Source organism: Nicotiana sylvestris, chromosome 1 (assembly GCF_000393655.2).
Source record: "Nicotiana sylvestris chromosome 1, ASM39365v2, whole genome shotgun sequence".
In the NCBI taxonomy this organism is placed as follows: domain Eukaryota; kingdom Viridiplantae; phylum Streptophyta; class Magnoliopsida; order Solanales; family Solanaceae; genus Nicotiana; species Nicotiana sylvestris.
In genome coordinates this window covers 102690072-102706116 of record NC_091057.1, presented here as the reverse complement: position 1 = coordinate 102706116, position 16045 = coordinate 102690072, and the positions used below count along the sequence as shown (strand labels likewise).

Genomic DNA, 16045 nt, shown 5'->3' with positions numbered 1-16045 from the left:
AGATAGAACATAAGGCTTATTGGGCAACTAAAATATTTAATCTTGATCTTAGTCTTGTAGGTGAACACATGCAGATGAACGAATTGGAGGAGTTTAGACAGGAGGCGTATGAAAATGCATGAATCTTTAAGGAGAAGACAAAAATATGGCATGATCACCTGATTAAGCCAAAGGAATTTCATGAAGGGGACAAAGTTTTACTATATAATAGTAGCCTTAGGTTGTTCCCCGGAAAGTTTAAGTCGAGATGGACATGTTCATATATAGTTAATCAAGTCTCACTATATTGCGCCATTGAGATCCAAGATGAGAAAGAGAATGAGAGCTTTAAAGTGAATGGGCAAAGATTGAAACTGTACCTTGTTGGACGATTTGACAAGCAATACTCTAGCATCGTAATCAAATGAGCCTAAGCGAAGATGTCAAGCTGACGATTATAACTCATAACTACTTCTAACCTTTTTTCTTTCTTTTGTAGAATAGTTTATATAATTGTAGATTAAGATTATTATAGTTTAGGAGTTTTGATACTTATTTGGACAGTTATAAGCATGAATTGGACACAAAATAAATATATAATAGAGAGAGGGGAGTGCAACCCTTGAGTTAAAAATCGAAAACAAGGTGAACTCTATGAAAAATATCCTAGCGTGCCACTTGGGGGCGTCGTGCTCTGCGCCATGCCAGTCCAAATATTCTCTCTCTTACTCCAAATCTCTTCTTCTTCAAAATTTTCCACTCAAGTTCTCCCACTTCCATGAGTCATCAAGGTAAGTTCTTCTTCTCATTTTTTATTTTTTTCTTTCTTATCAGTTAGATGTAGAATTAAATAGTTTTAGTTTGATTTCCTTAACCCTAGGTAGTTGATTTTTGCTAATCTTTAAGTTAATTTCTTTTTAATTTTGGCGGAAAATTGTGCTTAAACTTGTGCGTTTTTCATTGTTCTTATGATTGTGGATGATTTGTGGTATGTTGTGGTGGCATTGGAGTATTTTGTGATAAAGTTTGGCGGGGTGCCTATATGACCGAAAATTGGTGAATATTGTGTAAAGTTTTAGAGCACTTTGTTATTGTTACAATATGGTGATGTTTTGGTTATTGTTGGGTGGTTGATTATTGTATAAGTGTGGTGGTTCTTCACCATGTGGAGTTGAAAATAAAGGGGTGAACTTAGTGCCTACAATGTGTTTGATAAAATACCTTATTGAAAAAATTGTGAAGTTTGTTGGTTAATTAGGGTAAATGAAGAACCGAGAAAATCTCAGATTCATGCCATAATGAGATGAAAAATGAACATAGATGGAAAGAAGCAAAGATCTGAACCAGATTTGGTTCAAAATAGGAGAGATCAGGTTGCCATGTTAGGCAAGAAATTATGTAATACCATAAATGTCACGACCCATTTCCATAATAGGTCATGATGGTGCCCAACCCCATTGTCGGGCAAGCCAACGCGGAACAATACCAAATAAGCTCTCATTTTACTTTTACCAACATACTTGCAATAATTCCTTAAGTTAAGATTAGAACGAGTAATAACCAGTAATGTACCAAAAATAATTATACAATCCCCAAAAGAATAATCTACTAATGTGTGTGCCAAGATCTGGTGTCACAAGTTGTGGGCAACTAGTAGAATATACAAAAGAATCAATCTATCCTACTGTACGAAATAAAATAGATAGCAAAAGTGAATAAGAGACACTCCATCTAGTTGTTGAACGATACTGGAAGGGAAGCAGCACACCGTAGAAGTCTCGAAATCTGCTCAGGAATGCACACCAGACTGATAACCAGAGGTACCTGCCTCAGATCCTGTACAATTAAGTATAGAAGTGTAGTATGAGTACATAAACAATATGTACCCAGTAAGTATACCTTGAAATCTCGAAGAACTAGAGACGAGAGGTCGACTTGATACTTACCAGGGTCAAATAATATGAGAAAGAATTTATACTAAGCATGGATAGTACAATTAATTAGCATTTCATGGCAAGAAATAATGGTTCCTTTTTCCTGATAATATCATAGTTAACCATTTGAATTCCAAGGCATATACGAAGTTCAGTCCACAGAAAAATACTAAGTAAAATATGTGCACTTAATGCTGAGGGTCGTACGGCCCGATCCAACATAAAAGTAAATTTTGCACTGTCAATGGTCGAATGGCACGAACCATAGATGCATCTATTACCCCGATCGCGAATCAAACATGCGATGCAGTAAAATATAAATATCACAACAACAAGCAGACAATGGTGTATATCTGGGAAACAATTACTCACAGAAATAATCAATTTCTCTTTAAAAGGCCAAGAAAGATAATGTTCCTCTTACTAGTCTCATTTACTCTAATCAACATGATTTATACAAATCCGAGTTAAACATGAAGTTACAAGAATATCACATAGAGCATGCTTTTGGGTCCTAGACTACCCGGACTTAGCATAATAGTAGCTACGCACGGACTCTCGTCACCTAGTGCATACGTAGCCCCCGCATATAGTAGAAATTTATTCAATTATTATACCTATAGGGACAATTCTCTCTTACAAGGTTAGAAATGACACTTACCTCGCTCCAAATTATACTTCCAATTCCAAGAACGAGCCCAAACTCTCAATTTGGAGCCGAACGATCCAAAGCTAGTTAAATGAGATAGGACCTAGTCAATATAAGCTCACAAGATCGTATGCTAGCTATTTAAGCAATTTCCCAACCCTTAACACTAGTTTCCTAAAATCCGACCCCAAGCCCACATGCCCGGATTCCAAAATTTTTCGAAGAAAGTTGTTCTCTGTAACCTAAGGATCAATAATATATGATCCCCATGATTTTACATTAATCCTAGTGTTTAATCTACCTAAGACACAAGTACTAAACTAGGAATAGATGGAATAAACTTGCCTCAAGGTGCTAGGTGAAAGTTTTCTCTCCAAATCTCCAAAATCGCCCAAATGAGGAGTGAAAAGTGGCAAAAATGACTTAGGACCCATATTAAATGAAGCTCACTGCTTTAGCGATTTCTGCTTCAACGGTCAGGGGACCGCATCTGCCGTCCCACTTCTGCGAGGAAGAGGAAGCATCTGTGGAAATGGTCCAAACGGGCTGGGACCACTTCTGCGGCTTGGGAGCCGCTTCTGCGGTCTCTGCTGGTCTGCCTTTGCCGCATCTACGAGAGGGCGATCGCTTCTGCAGTCTCGCACCTGCGGCCGTCCAACCACAGGTGCGGTTATGACAGATACCAGATGCTTCAGCCCTTTGCAACTTTTCCAGCTTCACTTGAGCCTCGTCCGATTGATGCTCGGGGCTTCCGGGCCCCGCCGAAACATACTGATAAGTCTGAAATCATGAAACGGACCTACTCGAACCTTCAAAATGCCTGAAACAACGCTAAATTTACGAATCACCCCCTAAAACCAATTGAATCAAACTTATGAACTTAAAGTTCTTAAATTCACTTCTATCGTGCCTAAAAGTACTTATACTACTCGGATTGACACCAAATTTTGTGGGTAGGTCTTAAATGTTATATTGGACCTGTACTAGGCTCCGAAACCAATATAAGAGTATGATACCAACGTGATCAATCATTAATTAGTTTCTTTAAATTCTTAAAATTTCAGTTTAATAATTTCTAATAAAAATTCATTACTCGGGCTAGGGACCTCGGAATTCGATCCCGGACATAAGCCCAGGTCCCATATTTTCCTACGGAACCTCCGAGACCGTCAAAACACGAATTCGGGTCCGTTTGCTAAAAATGTTGACCAAAGTCAAACTTAGCCTTTTAAAAAAAATTTAAGCAATCAAATGAGCATATTTCAACCCAAACTCTTCCAAATCCCGAACCAACCATCCCCGCAGGTCGTAAATTAGTTAAAGCAAGCACGGGAAGTTTTTTAAGGGAACGAGGTTCTAAAAAGCAAAATGAGCAGTCGGGTCGTTGAATGGGTAGCCAGTAGCAAGACAATATGAACAAGGTAAGAAGATCATTGATGGATTTCATGTCTGAGTTGGAATCAAAGAGGAAATAGGGTTACACTGCTTGGGTTTTAAGAAGAGAAGAGGAAGAGATGAGAGAATATAGAGGCAGCGGGTTTGGGTGAATGAGAGTTAGGGTTAGGAGTTTGGTTAATTAAAATAGGGAAAAGGGATGTGGGTCGTTGATCTTGAAAGATCAACAGCGTGATTTAAAGGTGACTGGGGCGGGTTATAATAGACGGGTACCGACCGGATCTAGTGGGTTGGGTTAATTATTTGGGCTAGGTATTTTGTGCTGGTGTATAGTTTTGGGCTTGTGTATTGGTTAGTTTTAGGTCCGAAAATAGGAGTAATTTAGGGATAGTTTTTAAATACCCAACATTTAATAAATAAATAATTGATAAAAGCGATTAATAAATATTAAAAATATTATATGTGCACTAAAATGATTAAGAGTAATTATTTAATATTATAAAAATATAAAAAGTTATTTTCTGTATAAATAATGTAATTATACATGCATATGGGATTATTGTAAAATGTGCAATTTAGCCTTAAAATATAAATATAATTATAAAAATGCACTGAAAAATATTTAAACATTATGCTGGTAAAAATAATAAGTTTAGATGTTTAACTCATGAAACCAGAGCGAAGACTGCTCCCGTTTGAAGAACAGTTACTTCTTGGATTACCTGCAAAACTTAAAACACGATGCATGCAAATATATATGGATTAATGCGAGAATTTAAACATGATGCAGACTCCCTTTGGATCATGAAGGTTGTCTTTGGACAGTGAGGATGATGTCCTTAGACCAAGACGTCCTCGCCATGAATCATGAGATAAGGGATTCACAGGCCATGAAATGATGTTCTCGAGCCATGAGAATGGTGCCTCGGAACCATGACTCCTTTGAATAATGACGTGCAATACTGAGAGATCCTCAGGCATGACATGGTGTCTTCAGGCTATGAGGATGACGCCTTCAGACTATGACGCCTTTGGACAAATTGGCTATATATCAGCCCATGAGATGCAGTGACATGATGCTTGATATAAAACAAGATAGAGCTTAGTCTTGTGCAGGGACGGGTGCAGAGCTTAGCCCCGAAAGAAGTGAATAATGCATGGTTTGGAATAGATCAACATTTGTGCAGAGGGAGACAATGCTTAGTCTTATGAGAAGGCAGTGCTTAGCCTAATGCAAATAGAGAGGCAGAGGTTAGCCTCACGCAAGAATTGAGACAAAGCTTAGTCTCATTAAAGAGAAGGCAATGCTTAGCCTTATACAAATAAGGAGGCAGGGCTTAGCCTCATGCAAGATTTGAGACAGAGTTTAGTCTCATGCAATGAGAAGGCAATGCTTAGCCTTATGTAAGCAGCGAGGCAGGGCTTAGCCTCATGCAAGATTTGAGACAGGGCTTAGTCTCATGCAAAGAGAAGGCAATGCTTGGCCTTATGTGAATAAAGAGGCAGGGCTTAGCCTCATGCAAGATTTAAGATAGTGCTTAGTCTCATGCAGAGGGAAGGAAATGCGTAGCCTTATGCAAATGAGGAGGTATGCCTTAGCCTTATGCAAATGAGGAGGTATGCCTTAGCCTCATGCAAAAATTGAGACAGGGCTTAGTCTCATGTAACGAGAAGGCAATGCTTAGCCTTATGCAATCAGGGAAGCAGGGCTTAGCCTCATGCAGGAATCGAGATAGGGCTTAGTCTCATGCAAAGAGAAGGTAATGCTTAGCCTTATGCAAATGGGAGGCAGGGCTTAGCCTCATGCAGGAATTGAGACAGAGCTTAGTCTCATACACTGGACAAAATGCAAGTAGGAGCAAAATATTTCTTAACTGGAGATATATTTGTGCTTGGCAGTCCGGTTGTTATGAAGGTGATGATTTTAAGGTGTGCATGCTTGTGGTTATTCCTTGTTCTTGCGTCCAAAGAAAATTGTGAGTTTTGCGGGTGAGGTTGGTTCGTGCCTTTATCTTCTTATTTTTCTTTGCTTTGCTTTGGAGATTCTGTTTGAGTTGCCCTGGGTAACATCTAGCTACCATAGAAATAACGTTTTCGAGAAAAATATGCACTTATTTGATGAAATAGAGTTATTTAGAAAATATAGTGGTATATAATATCATATAAATTAGATGAACTAACGACTACGACACTTTTAGAGACATTGCGGCCTCTTTGCATTAGAATTTTAAGGGTCCTCCTCAAAATTCTTTCCTAGTTTAGTGAGCGAGCCTTCGATCGTTCTACATGTGATGAAGTTTGTTGGACCTGCTCCAAAATTTTGAGATTCCTTCTCAAATTTCTGCCCCAGTTACTTAACTAATTCTCTGACTATCTTACATATGATGACGTCGACTGGACTTGCTCCAGAATTTTAAGGGTACCTCCTTAAAATTCTGTCCTAGTTTTTGGTTGTGGGAAAATGAAAATTTTATTGAGATGTGACCGAACCCACAGGGCTGCCTACGTATCCTCTCTTAAACGGAAATCAGGTCCAACGTAGTTCAGTTACATTAGATGAAGAAATATAAATAATTTAAATATAGTATCTCTTGACCGCATCCGAATTGATAGGCTTTGGCCAAACTTCTCTGTCCATTTCTGCAAGTATGAGTGCTCCTCCTGTTAGTACCTTGTGAACCATATAAGGACCTTGCCAGTTAGGTGGAAATTTCCCTTTGGCATCATCTTGATATGGAAAGATCCACTTCAACACCAGTTGTCCCTAGTGTGAACTGTCTTGGTTTGACCCTTTGGTTGAAAGCTCTCGACATCCTATTCTGATAAAGCTGACCATGACATACTGAATTCATCCTTTTTCTATCTATGAGGGATAATTGCTCAAAGCGACTCCTTATCCATTCTACATCACTGATTTTGGCTTCTTATACGATCCTTAAAGAAGGAATTTCTACCTCGGCGGGAATGACAGCTTCAGTACCATAAACCAGCAAGTAGGGAGTTGCCCCCGTTGATGTACGATTTGTGGTACGGTATCCCAATAAGGAAAGTGGTAACTTCTCATTCCATTGCTTGTGATTCTCTACCATTTTCCTTAGTATCTTCTTGATGTTCTTATTGGCATCTTCCACGGCTCTATTTATTTGAGGCATGTATGTTGTGGAGTTTTTTTGCTTGATTCTGAAAGTTTCACACATGGATTTCATCAGATCACTGTTGAGGTTCGCGGCATTATCAGTGATGATAGACTCAGGAACCCCGAATCAACAAACAACACGATCCCTGACAAAATCTGCGACGACTTTCTTGGTTACCGCTTTGTACAGCGCAGCCTCTACCCATTTTGTAAAGTAATAGATTGCCACTAAAATGAACATGTGCCCGTTTGAAGTAGTGGGTTCGATTGGACCAATGACATCCATTCCCCAAGCAGTAAAAGGTAAAGGTGCACTTGTTGTATTGAGTTTGTTTGGTGGCACCCATATCATATCTGCATGTATCTTGCATTGGTGGCATTTCTGGACATACCGGACGCAATCTGTTTCCATAGTCATCCAAAAGTATCTGGCTCGGAGTATCTTCTTAACTAGAACAAAATCGTTCTTATGTGGACTGCAAGTTCCGGTATGCATTTCCTCGAGCAATTTGGAAGCTTCTTTGGCGTCAACACACCTTAATAGTCCTATATTAGGTGTTCTCCTATAAAACATTCCTCCTCTTGGAAGAAATTATTGGACAGCCTATGCAATTTCCGTTTCTGAGTATGGTTTGCCTACTCTGGGTATTCTCCTTTCACCAAATATTCCTTGATATCGTGGAACCATGGGTTTCCGTCTGTTTCTTCTTCAACATAAGCACAATAAGTTGGCTGACTATGGATCTTTACTGGAATGGGATAGATGAAATTCTTGTCCGGATGCTGTATCATGGAAGACAAAGTGGCCAGTGCGTCTGCGAACCCGTTTTGGACTCTTGAAACATTTTTTAATTCTATTTTCGTGAACCTCTTCATCAGTTCTTGCACATGACACAGGTATGGTAGTATCTTGGTATTTCTTGTCGCCCATTCTCCTTGAACCTGATGTACCAGAAGATCCGAATCACCAATTACCAACAGCTCCTATATATTTATGTCGATGGCCAAATTGAGCCCCATGATGCAAGCCTCATATTTTGTCATATTGTTTGTGCATGGAAACCTATGCTTTGCGGATATCGGATAATGTTGACCTATCTTTGACACTAAAACTGCTCCAATACTCACTCCTTTGAAGTTTGCAGCTCCATCAAAAAACATTCTCTAACTGTCATAGGCTTCAGCAATGTCCTCTACTATGAATGACACTTCTTCATCAGGAAAATACATTTTTAGTGGTTCGTATTCTCCTCTTACATGATTTTCGGCAAGACGGTCTGCCAACACTTTTCCTTTAACTGCCTTCTGAGTTACATAGATGATATCAAACTCACTCAGCAATATTTTCCACTTGTCCAACATCCCGGTAGGCATAGGCTTCTGAAAGATGTTCTTTAGAGGATCTATCTTTGATATGAGGTATGTGGTATAGGCGCAGAAGTAATGCCTCAATTTCTAATCTATCCATGTCAAAGCACAGCAAGTGCGTTCTAGCAGAGAGTATTGTGCTTCATAAGGTGTGAACTTCTAACTCAAGTAATATATGGCTTGCTCCTTTCTTCCCGTCTCGTCATGTTGTCCCAAAACAAATCGAAGCCCCATCTAATACAGAGATGTAGAGTAGCAGTGGCCTACCATGCTCTGGTGGGACTAGGACTGGCGGTGTGGACAGGTATTCCTTGATTTTGTCAAAAGACTTCTGACAATCCTTAGTCCAATTGGTTGCAGTATCCTTCTTCAATATTTTGAAGATTGGTTCACATATTACTGTGGACTGTGCTATGAATCGGCTGATGTAATTGAGGCATCCTAGGAAACTCATCATGTCCTTCATGTTCTTCAGTGGTGGTAATTCTTGGATAGCTTTAACCTTTGACGGGTCCAACTCGATTCCTCGGTGGCTGACGATTAATCCTAACAATTTTCTAGCAGGAACCGAAATGCACATTTTGCGGGGTTCAATTTTAAATTGTACTTCTGTAGCCGGTCAAAGAACTTCCTCAAGTCTGCTATGTAATTTGTTGCTTTCTTGGATTTGATGATGACGTCATCAACATATACCTCTATTTCCTTGTGTATCATATCATGGAAGATGGTTGTCATGGCCCTCATATAGGTGGCCCCAGCATTCTTCAAACAGAATGGTATTATTTTGTAGCAATACACTCCTTATTGTTTAATGAAAGCTATTTTCTCTGCATCTTCTTCATCCATCCAAATTTGATGATAACCCGTGAATCAATCTGCAAAGGATTGGAGTTCATGCTTAGCGTAATTCTCGATCATAATGTGTATATTTGGCAGTGAAAAATCGTCCTTGGGACTTGCTCTGTTTAAATCCCGATAGCCAATATACACCCTGACTTTTCCATCTTTCTTCGGAACCGGTACAATGTTGGCTAACCAGGTTGGGTACTCAACTACCTTGAGGACTTTGGCTTTGATCTGCTTAGTGACTTCCTCCTTGAATTTTAGGCTCATGTCTGGTTTGAACTTTCTGAGTTTCTGCTTCACCGGCGGAGACATTGGATCGGTAGGTAACTTATGAACCACTATGGATGTGCTCAGACCGGTCATATCAGCATATGACCACGTAAAAATATCCTCATATTCTTTTAAGAAATGAGTTTATTCTTCCTTCTCTAATAGCGATAGTGAATACTTATGCGAGTTTCTTTGATGGTTTCAGAATCTCCAAAATTGACTTTCTCGGTTTCGTCCAGGTTGGACTTAGGCTTATTCTCAAAATTTTCAACTTCTCTGATAACTTCCTGAGGTATCTCATCTTCTTCTTCCGAGTCACTATCCTTATGTTGTGTGCCTCATTACATGTCGCAGTCATTGGTTCATCAAGGTAAGAAATAGTAATATTGTAGAAGAAAAATATGAAAGATAACGATAATAAAACACCAAATTATTTGATAAAAACGTTAAACAAAATATCGTCTAGATGACTTCAAACAATGTTTTCCAAAACAAAATATTGAAAGAAAAGTTTTTTCAAAACTAAATGCTCAAAAGACTTGTTTTTCACATAACATTAGTATCCATGCTACCCCGGGACTCATCTGGCCCTTGATGGTGGGGCGGTCCAGTTTCTAAGAAATGCTCCCCTCTTTACTGTCTATATGGTTAGGCCTTTTACTCCTCCTCCTCAATTATCACATTGCAATCCATATCTTCGTCTTCTAGAAACAGGTTCCTTAGCCCAGCCAAAGCTTCTTCTTCTTCAGATCCCCATATTTTATCGGCCTGATAAAAGATCTGACTCAGATGTGGCACTGGCTGCTCAAGAGGGTAATAGGGACCATGCCATGGTGGCGACCAATCATCATATTCTTGCTATGTATACGGATATTCGTTCCCAAAAGTTGTACCATGACGTTTTAATTGTATTTGTTTGGTAATGCCCTGGAGTTTCTTCCCAAGCCTTTTGCCGGGTTTGTACCTTGACCATGCCAGTATGCTTTCTATTTTGCTACTTCACCATTTATCTTTCTCAATTGCATTGACATGCTCGATGCGGTGATAAGTTTCTCCACCCAGCTCTCTTCTATTCTCGACAACCGGGATGGTTTGACTGGTGTAAATGGGATTACTTCCATCTCCATGAATGATTACCTCCTGATGGTTCCATTCGAACTCACAACCTGCTGTAGCTTAAAAACCACAGCTCCAGCAGCATGTATCCAAGGTCGTCCTAGTAAAAGATTATATGTAGCAGATATGTCCAATACTTGAAAAACAACATCAAACCAAATTGGGCCCATCTGCAAACAAAGGTTATATTCCTCAATTGTGGCCCTTTAAGACCCATCAAATGCTTTCACATTCATACTCCCTGCTCGTATCTCATGGAAATCTTTACCCAACCTTTTCAGAGTAGTCAATGGACAAATGTTGAGGTTTGAACCCCCATCCATTAGGACTCTGGTGATGAATTTGTCCTCAAACTGTAGTGTGATATGTAGTGCTCTGTTGTGACTTAGTACTTCAGGTGGTAGTCCATCTTCGTGAATGGTGATCTTGTGGCTTTCCAATACTTGCCCTACCATGTTGGTAATTTCTCCCCTGGTGATATTGTTGGGCAGGTACACTTCATTCAACACTTGCATCAGAGCATTCCTATCCACCTCAAAATTTTGTAGCAGCGACAGGATGGATATCTGGGCGGGAACTTTATTCAGATGATCAATAACAGAGTATTCTCTTGCTTGTACTTTCCTCCAGAGATCATTTGGACTAGTTTCAATGATGGGCTGTTTGGCAACTGCTTCCTTGCTCCCCCCCCCCCCAAATTTTCAGGTGTATAGATTCTTCTAGTCCTAGTCATCCCTTGTACAACACCAGACTCTTCCATTTTTGCTTTTTCTTTTCTCCTAGCTTCGGCAACATAATCCCAAGGTATGGCATTAGAAGTGAAGGGTGGTGTGGATGCTACCGACACTGTGAAGGGTGTGGCTACTTCTACCTCGAATGGAGTAGGTGTAGTCACAGTTGTTGTCACTTTGATTTCAAATGGAGCTGATATGTCTACTTCAACTTCGACCGGTGGTTGTATCTGTACCACAATAGAAGTAAGTGTGTCTGCAGGTTTCTTAGGGTCGTCACTTTCCCGAATAAGCCTAATTGCCCCTTCAGGATCCCATTCTTCATCAGTTTCTATCACATTTACTCCATCACCCCTATGATTTGGGAGGGTATTGTTGCGGACATTGGGTGCGGCTTCCTTTGCTTGTATGACTTTGGTATCAATCAGGGTCTGAATCTTGTATTTTAGAGTGCGGCATTCATCAATTGTATTCCCCTTCATGTCGGAATGGTATGCACATGTTTTGTTTGGGTTGACCTATGGAGAGGAGTTTTCCATGGCGACACGGGAATAGGGGTGTCATATCCGGCAGCTTTTAGTCTTTCATATAGCTGGTCGATGGGCTCAGTAATAGGGGTGTATTGTCTGGGCGGCTTGCGATCGAAATTGGGTCTGGGTTTTTTTATAGTTTTGAAGGGTTGGAGGTGAATGGTAATAGGCTAGCTGGGTGTTATAAGTGTGGTAGGCAGTAGCGGGTTGAGAATATTTGGGAGGTGAAGGGTAGTATGTGGGTGGAGGTGTTTGGTATGTGAGTGCATATTTTGGACCTTGGGATACCATCACTGCCCCTACTTCTTTCTTCTTTGATATACCCCTTGATTGTAATGCTTTGTTCGTACCCTGCAATGCCTCAAAATTAGTTACCATCACGCTCTTGATCCCTTTTTCAATCCTTTACCCGAGTTTGATGATGTCGGAGAAATTGTGATTTTCGATGACCATTAACCTTTCATAGTATTGTGGACCTTGGGCCCTGACGAAGAATTTGTTCATCTGCTCTTCTTCTAGTGCCCGCCTGACCTTTGCAGCTTCTAACCTCCATTGAGTAGCATATTCACGGAAAGTTTCCGTTGGTTTCTTCTTGAGGTTCTGTTTGTAGAAGACGTCTGGTGCATTCTTTGTATTAAACCTGAATCAGTCCATGAAGTCTGATTCCATACTTACCCAGCTAACTCACTTATTGGAATTTTGACTGATGTACCAAGATAAGGCATCTCCAGTGAGACTCCTCATGAACAGCTTCATGCAAATCCTTTCATCCTTCCCAACCACCACGAGCTTGTCATAGTATATACTCAAATGTACCTTCGGGTCACCCCTCCCGTCAAACATCTCGAACTTAGGAGGTTTGTAACCCTCCAGAAGTTCTACTTCTAGCTGAATACACGGATCTTTATAATTCAAACCTTCAATACCTTTGCCTTCTTCTACACCCTCAACTCGGCTTGTGATCTTCTTGAGCTATTCCGCCATATTCTTAATAAGCAGGTCCTTCTCGGCGGATTCTGGTATGTATGAGATTGGTTGAGTAGAGTGGGGTAAGGTTTCCACGTATATGGGATTATTTTGGTAGGTGCCGGGGGTTTGAGTGTAGTAGTAATCATTAGATGAATTTTGCGGATCAGGAATAGGTTGTGGGGTATTCTGAGAAGTATGGTAAGTAGTTTGTGGGTATTGAGTCAGGAGATGCTGGTGTTGAGGGGGTGTTTGTACTGGTGGAGGATTAGGATTTTGGGGAGGTGTTGCGTATTTACGGGGTGCGGGTGGATTTTGTGGTCATTGGTGTGGTGTATTTTGAGGAGGTACTGGGTTCTGGGCATTTTGCTTGTTAATAACTGGGAGGTTTAGGGTGAGGGAAAGTCTTGCCAAGTTGCGGACCTGCTCAAGCTCCCCTTACAATTCTAGTATCTTTTGTTCCAACCGTAGGACCAAGTCATGTTGTGCCGGAGTACTCCGACCGTCTAAAGTTTCAACATTCTCCACTTGAGCAACATTTTCTTTCCGGATACCACTCATATCATCCATCTTTGCCTTTCCCTTGCTTTTTGGGTTACTTGGAGTAGGAGGTGATGGAGGGCCTCTGGATCTGGTGTGATATGTTAACGATGCCAGTATGTGTGAACCAACCTTAGGGTATGAGAATAATCAAAATAAAGAAAAAGGCAAAAAGGTAAACAAGTCAGTAAGGATTCTGAAAAGTATTTGCAATATTTAAACACGTATTGTAGGAATGTAAATTTGCGTCCTAATTTAGGGAACCTTGTTGTGCCCGAGGTAGGCCTAGCGACAAGTAGATTTGGAGAAATTTAATGTCGATAAAGGCCTCATTTTATTAATATAATAAATAATACGAACCTAAAAACGACAATAAATAAATGAGTTACAAATGGTGTTTGCCTTATTACATTCGAATTCCAAAACAATTCAAAAAATAGATAAACCTAATCTACTTGGTCGTAGAGGGACCTTCACCATACTTGACCCTCTTGGCTCCGTCGATCATATTCCCCAGGTCATGCATGTCCAGTAGCAGGTACGCCCTTGTTAGGTGTCCTCTCTCTTTACCCTCTACATTCTGACAGTCTATGACCCTTTTCCTCATCTTCCCTTCCGGTTCCATTAGACCCTGCTCCAAATATTCCAACCTTTATGTCGACCATGTAGCCATTTCCTTCCACTCATTAATTGACTCCATGTCTAACTTATGTTGTTCCAAATGCCTGGATTCGAACTCAAGGACTCTTTTTCGTAGCCTCTCATACTTTACCTGTGCTTCAGTAGCCTCATCTATGACCCTGCTTCCTTGACCAACCCCTGGCTCGACTATTCCTGCTATGTTATCTTCTAATCATGATGGGTACAAGTACACATGAGATACGGGATATCGATCTGGCTCTATGGTATCCTTTTCCACGATAATCTTCAAATGCACATTTGAATGGAATGGCGTCATCCTGAAAATCTGCTTTGTAATGACTCATTTTGAAGACTTGCGGTATGACTTGTTTTCTACCAGCTTGTATCATGACCCTGATAGTAACATAGGGATATATGTCCCTTAACCCAATCAACACCAGATGCGAAACATCCCTAGATCTGATGTTGAATTCCCTAGTAGGGAACAACTTGAACATCCAATGAACCTTGTCCTCGATCAAATTGCTGAAAAACTATACCCATTATGTAGCATTCTCTAGTTGTGGAAACCTGTATGGGATAAAGGTCATTCTTTTCGAATGATGGAAAGCTATGTGATCATTCCATGGTCTCCTTGGAAACCTTTGGCGGTATTGGCCTCTCTGAAGATGTTCTAACAACCAAATTTGCAGCAGCAAGTTACACCCTCAAAATGTTTGAACCCTTTTTTGCAACGATCCAGAGCCTGGTATATTTCTGCTACAATGATTGTAACAATAGTATTTGTTTGTCTCTCTATTCCCTCCATTAAATATTTGGTTACCATGTCCAACCTGGTATGTATTCTGTCCCCTTGGCTTGCAAACACTATCATACCCAGAAAGCAGACGATGAATACAAAAACCTTACGATGAGTCCAACCTAGAGAAGTGATGGAGAATTCGTTATGAAAGATACGGTAAGATTTTTTGTGTCCGTATCGTTCATACAGGAAGTCAAAGGGTATGTAGGACTTCTTTAGGCATGCCAAGTCGTCATTCTTTCTCAGGCCCATCATTTTTAGAAACCCCCTGGTAGTGCGATTTTCTGGTACTAGTAAACTGGGACTATCCATGGTAATCCAACGAATCCTCCTATTTCCTCCAAAAGAGGAGTCATTTCTATATTGCCAAAATAGAATACAGCTCTTTCTCCATCTCAAAACATAGTAGCAGCCTCGATCAGCATGTTGTTTGGTTGGATGTCCAATAAGGAGGTTAAGTTTCCAGGAACCCTTTTCGCGTGATTTTTGTCGCTTGGCGAAAGGTTTTCCTACCAATCCAGCAATAAGAGTGGCATATTTCGGACCATTCCAACCTGGGGACTTCGTGCCTCATTTTCTACAAAAATAAATAGAGTTAGACCCTTGCCCCCTCCGGATTCTACTACATACACATTAACTATTAGCGTGTTGGCATTTATCTCTCCAAATAATTCACATATCGTGGTTGCACCTGTTGGGATTATGGAAATCCCGGTGGACTTTGGACAAGGTTTTTCTTAGAGGGTTATTACGCGGACAACTTATTAACTCAGGATAGGTTTGTGCATGATGCATGTACAGTTATTATCAAAGTAAGGTTTCTATAGAAGTCTAGACTGGTACCCTCAAGCGGACAGCTTGAGAGGGAAAAGAACAAAACCGTTGATTTCACCACTGATCGACTAGTTTTACCCCAAATAAGCCTTTCCAAATTTAAAGGGTGATTTTAAGAAAAGTGTGGACACTCATCAAGTGGCACTATGGTATTAGTACGCACAAGTGGAATATGATGTTGAGCATGCTTTATGCAAAAATTAACACATTGTCAAGTATTTTTACATGTTTGAAAATAAATGCAGTATTGAATGAAAGTAAAGACATAAAGGAAAGAAAAAAAGGGAAGAAGTTAGTTCGCGAAATC

At 40.3% G+C, this 16045-nt stretch overlaps 1 protein-coding gene across 1 annotated transcript; it reads right to left on the bottom strand.

Moving 5' to 3' along the window:
* Nucleotides 1–7729: 7729 nt before the first annotated feature.
* On the bottom strand, nucleotides 7730–9041 carry LOC138872647 (uncharacterized mitochondrial protein AtMg00860-like). The gene is made up of 3 exons (XM_070150992.1): nucleotides 8729–9041; nucleotides 7962–8035; nucleotides 7730–7876 (listed from the first exon to the last, which is right to left on the bottom strand). The coding sequence occupies exons 1-3, from the start codon at nucleotides 9039–9041 to the stop codon at nucleotides 7730–7732; spliced, it is 534 nt and encodes a 177-aa protein (XP_070007093.1).
* Between the last annotated feature and the right edge of the window lie 7004 nt (nucleotides 9042–16045).

Coding starts and splice junctions, on each gene's coding strand:
- LOC138872647 (XM_070150992.1), bottom strand. CDS start 9,041: ATGTGCATTTCGGTTCCTGCTAGAAAATTGTTAGGATTAATCGTCAGC. Junction 8,036..8,728: donor CCTAGTCCCACCAGAGCATG/GTAGGCCACTGC, acceptor CTGGTACATCAG/GTTCAAGGAGAATGGGCGAC. Junction 7,877..7,961: donor GTGCAAGAACTGATGAAGAG/GTTCACGAAAAT, acceptor TCCATGATACAG/CATCCGGACAAGAATTTCAT.